The 3,581-nt window shown below is 34.9% G+C and overlaps 1 protein-coding gene across 2 annotated transcripts in view; it reads right to left on the minus strand.

The window, feature by feature from the left end:
• Positions 1-3,581, minus strand: part of cpeb1a (cytoplasmic polyadenylation element binding protein 1a) — a 16,218-nt gene that overhangs the window by 2,113 nt on the left and 10,524 nt on the right. For both annotated transcript variants that reach the window (XM_016466846.1, XM_016466847.1), the window contains 4 exons: positions 2,027-2,163; positions 1,748-1,946; positions 1,458-1,552; positions 1,291-1,371 (listed from right to left, as the gene is read on the minus strand). In XM_016466846.1, the coding sequence (XP_016322332.1) occupies positions 1,291-1,371; positions 1,458-1,552; positions 1,748-1,946; positions 2,027-2,163 (512 nt within the window). The remainder of the gene's footprint in view (positions 1-1,290; positions 1,372-1,457; positions 1,553-1,747; positions 1,947-2,026; positions 2,164-3,581) is intronic.

The following is a 3,581-nucleotide window of genomic DNA, read 5'->3' on the forward strand; positions in this document are numbered from 1 at the left end:
TATTGAATTTTTAATTATGAAAATGTGTGTGAATTGTTTTGAAATTAAATATTCACAACTTAAATAAACAACTATGTTAAATTTCAGCCCCTAAAAATGCAAGCCCTGAAGGCATTAAAATGCAAACACTGTTAATACAATGCATTCTTTTTTTCAGTTAGTGCAATTCAACATGCTTTTTTGTTTCTAAGACATTTGTCATTATTTTTCTTCCATAGGTTTGGTTGGTTGGTGCGGTGTACTGTATGGAACCGATTTATTTATCTATAAGTTAGCAATAAATTGCTATGAATCACGTATAGTTGGTGTATCATTTGTATGAATAATCTGTACACAATCACTTTCAACAGTACTGGAAAAGGCTGTTTTGACACATGATACTTAAAACATAACTTTAAACGAATTTAACAAATTTGTGTTGATAAATAATCAATATATGTATATATGTTTTAGGTTCAAGCTTGCTTTTCAAAACCCAGCGAATCGATAATCAAATCAATTGGCAGTCAACCCAAAGATTCACAGCCCTACATGTTAGAAATATTTCCCACAATTAAAAAAAAAACAATAAATAAAAGATTGAACATGAACAACGCTTAAAATTATTGCTCACCATCACATTAATGATGCAAATGTATTAGAGATGCACTGATTGCAATTTTCTTGGCCGATTCCGATTTCCGATTTTTTGTTAGTGTGATCTGCCGATACCGATTTTTGCCGATTCCGATTTTCTTTCTAAGAACTATAATTGACAGCATATACAAACAAAAATCTTTTCTTCAACGCAAAGTTTTATTTTCATAAAAAAACACAAGTAAAATGTCAGTAATAAAATAAGAACACATTTTTAAAAATTGCAAACAACAGCACAAATAAATGCAATAGAATAAAGAGAGCTATGAAACTAAGTTTTTCAGGTTAAGTAAGTTTTTATTCAGCATTCTCTTTCTCAACTATTTAACGTTCCAAAACTGACTGTGTCTAACTGGATACTCGCCAAAACGGGCATTTTTACATAATTTTGTATGTATTTGAACGTTTTAGCGCAGTTACCCACTCATTTTGGTATTTGTGGCTCACAAGCTGTCTTAGACTGAGCGCGGATTGTGCGCCCCACTAATATAGATCAGTGGTGGTGCGCGCGCGTTTGGTATAAGCGCGAAACCTGCGGGGTATCATTTGTTTGAAGCCAAATTACACCATGTGAAGAGACATAAGAATCAAACTGAAGCTAAGTGAACTGAGCTGTAACACTTGATATGATGCTGTGCAGTGTGTGATTCCTACCTGAGCCCTGCAGAAGAACGGCCCGGGCTGACTGTTACATATTTGGCACATGGAGTCATCCAGATACGGGTCAATCTGGACCTACAGAGGGAACAGAAAGAGAGTGAGGGAGATACACAGGGCTGATCCCACAGCATATGACATATTTGAGTTTTGCTCTTCTGTACCTTCTTAATAAACTTGCAGGTTTTTATCTGAACAAACGCTGCAGTCACGGCTTTCAAGTAGCTCCTCTGACTTCTGAACGTCACTCTGCCAGAGCCTAGATGAACAAACACAATACATTCACTCTATGGCTAAAAAAATAGTGATCAAATAAATGCAGTTTTGGTGAGCACAATAGACTACTCTCAACTTTATTATAATTCCAAATTATTCCAATGATTCCAAACTTTTGGTTGCCAGTATAAATTCTACAGCTATTTTTTCAGTGTAGATGAGAGGAGAATGTACAGACCTATGGGATATTTGTGCTTGTCTGTGTCAATGCCTGCATACATGACCCCTCCGAAGAGCTCGTCCATGATGTGGGCCAGACCCTCTGCGTTTAGCATCCCGTGCAGAGCGCCCACGAACACCGTCTTACTGCGGCAGAGGCGCTGGGAGGGACAGCGGATGAAATTGCTGTCTGAGATCACCCACGGGATGACCTGCACCTGCAGTACAGCGAGTGAGAGAGCGGGGTCAGAGGTCAGGGGTCAGTAACGGTGTATGTTTAGGTGCATGTTATTCTCACATCTTTGCTCTGGATCCGTCTGCTGGACAGTTTGTAGTAGAACTCGAGATAATCGTCAGACTGCAGGCGGTGCTGAGTACAGGCCTGCAGGAGCGTCTTCACTGACTTCTCCCAGTCAAACAGCAGATACACATAACCTACACCAAAACATACATAATGAAAACAAAGTATATATATATATATATATATATATACACATATATATATATTTTTGTTTTTGATGTGGTAATTTATTGATCACAATATATTTTTATATTTTTTATTTGTATTCTCTGTATTTTTTTATTGTTGTATTTTTCATTGCATTGCATTTACAATCTCTGAAGCATTTCTATTAATTTAATATTTTTTTGTTCATAAAAAGGACTTGTCATTTAGATTTGTGGAAATCAAAACCAGTATAAATGCCACAAAGTCAACGGTTAACCAGTTAAAATAAGATTATTATAAATATAAATGTACAAATATATCAATAAATGCATAAATTAATCCAATTTAATTTTAATAATTATAAAGCAGTCTGTATATATAAAATATATGCATATAAAATATTAGTTTAACTAAAAAACTAATTATCTTTGTAAAATCTAATTTTTACTTTTTATAATTTAATGATTAAATGGTTTGAAGATCATTTTATTGTCATCATGAAAGGCATTTTAAGTAGGGTTACTGTTATTTAAAACGAATATTATTGAAGACATTTTAAAGTAATTTAAATTTAAATAAAATTGAAATTAAATTACTAACCTTTGAAATTAAATTACTTAAATTACTTACTGGAAATAAATGAAAAGTAAAACTCGATTAATACTACAGCTAAAATAAAAACAAATTAAACCGAAAAAGTATATATTTTTTTTATTAAAACAATAATAATAATTAAAGCTGCAAGCAGCAATGAACGGGCCCTCGCACCCGGGCTCACCGCCACCCGGTGGCTTTAGGAAAACAGCAATCAGTGGGCAATATGCAATAAGTGGTAAATATAGGAGGAATATGTCAAAGTCATTTATATGTGCCAAACTTCCTGCTGCCAGCTGGTGGCGCTATGATTATAACTGGATGTTGGCATGTAGATGTCTTCAGGCTAGCACTTTTATTAAACGTGAAGTCTGGTGCAGATTGAACATGGTATGTTTGAGTTAGTGTAAAGCATGGCCTATCTTGTTGCCAACAGGTGGCGCTATAATTATTATTGAACATTGATGTGTAGATGTCTTCAGGCCAGTATTCTTACGAAACATGTGATGTTTGGTGCAGATTGGACATTGCATGTTTAAGTTAGTTTAAACAAAGTAATTTCCTGTTGCCAGCAGGTGGCGCTATGATTATAACGGAATATTGCCATGTAGATGAGTTCAGGGCAGGACTCTTATCAAACATGTATGTTTGGGGCAGATTGGACATTGTATGCATGAGTTACAACAACTTCCTGTTTCATGGCTTTAGCACTTAGTAAGTGTTGCTAGCATATTTCTATAATGTTTAGCACACAATATCATATTTTACTATGTTGCTAGTAATAGTGCTGTACAGTGTTAAACATGCCATT

Source organism: Sinocyclocheilus anshuiensis, unplaced genomic scaffold (genome assembly GCF_001515605.1).
Source record: "Sinocyclocheilus anshuiensis isolate Anshui unplaced genomic scaffold, SAMN03320099.WGS_v1.1 scaffold68, whole genome shotgun sequence".
In the NCBI taxonomy this organism is placed as follows: Eukaryota; Metazoa; Chordata; class Actinopteri; order Cypriniformes; family Cyprinidae; genus Sinocyclocheilus; species Sinocyclocheilus anshuiensis.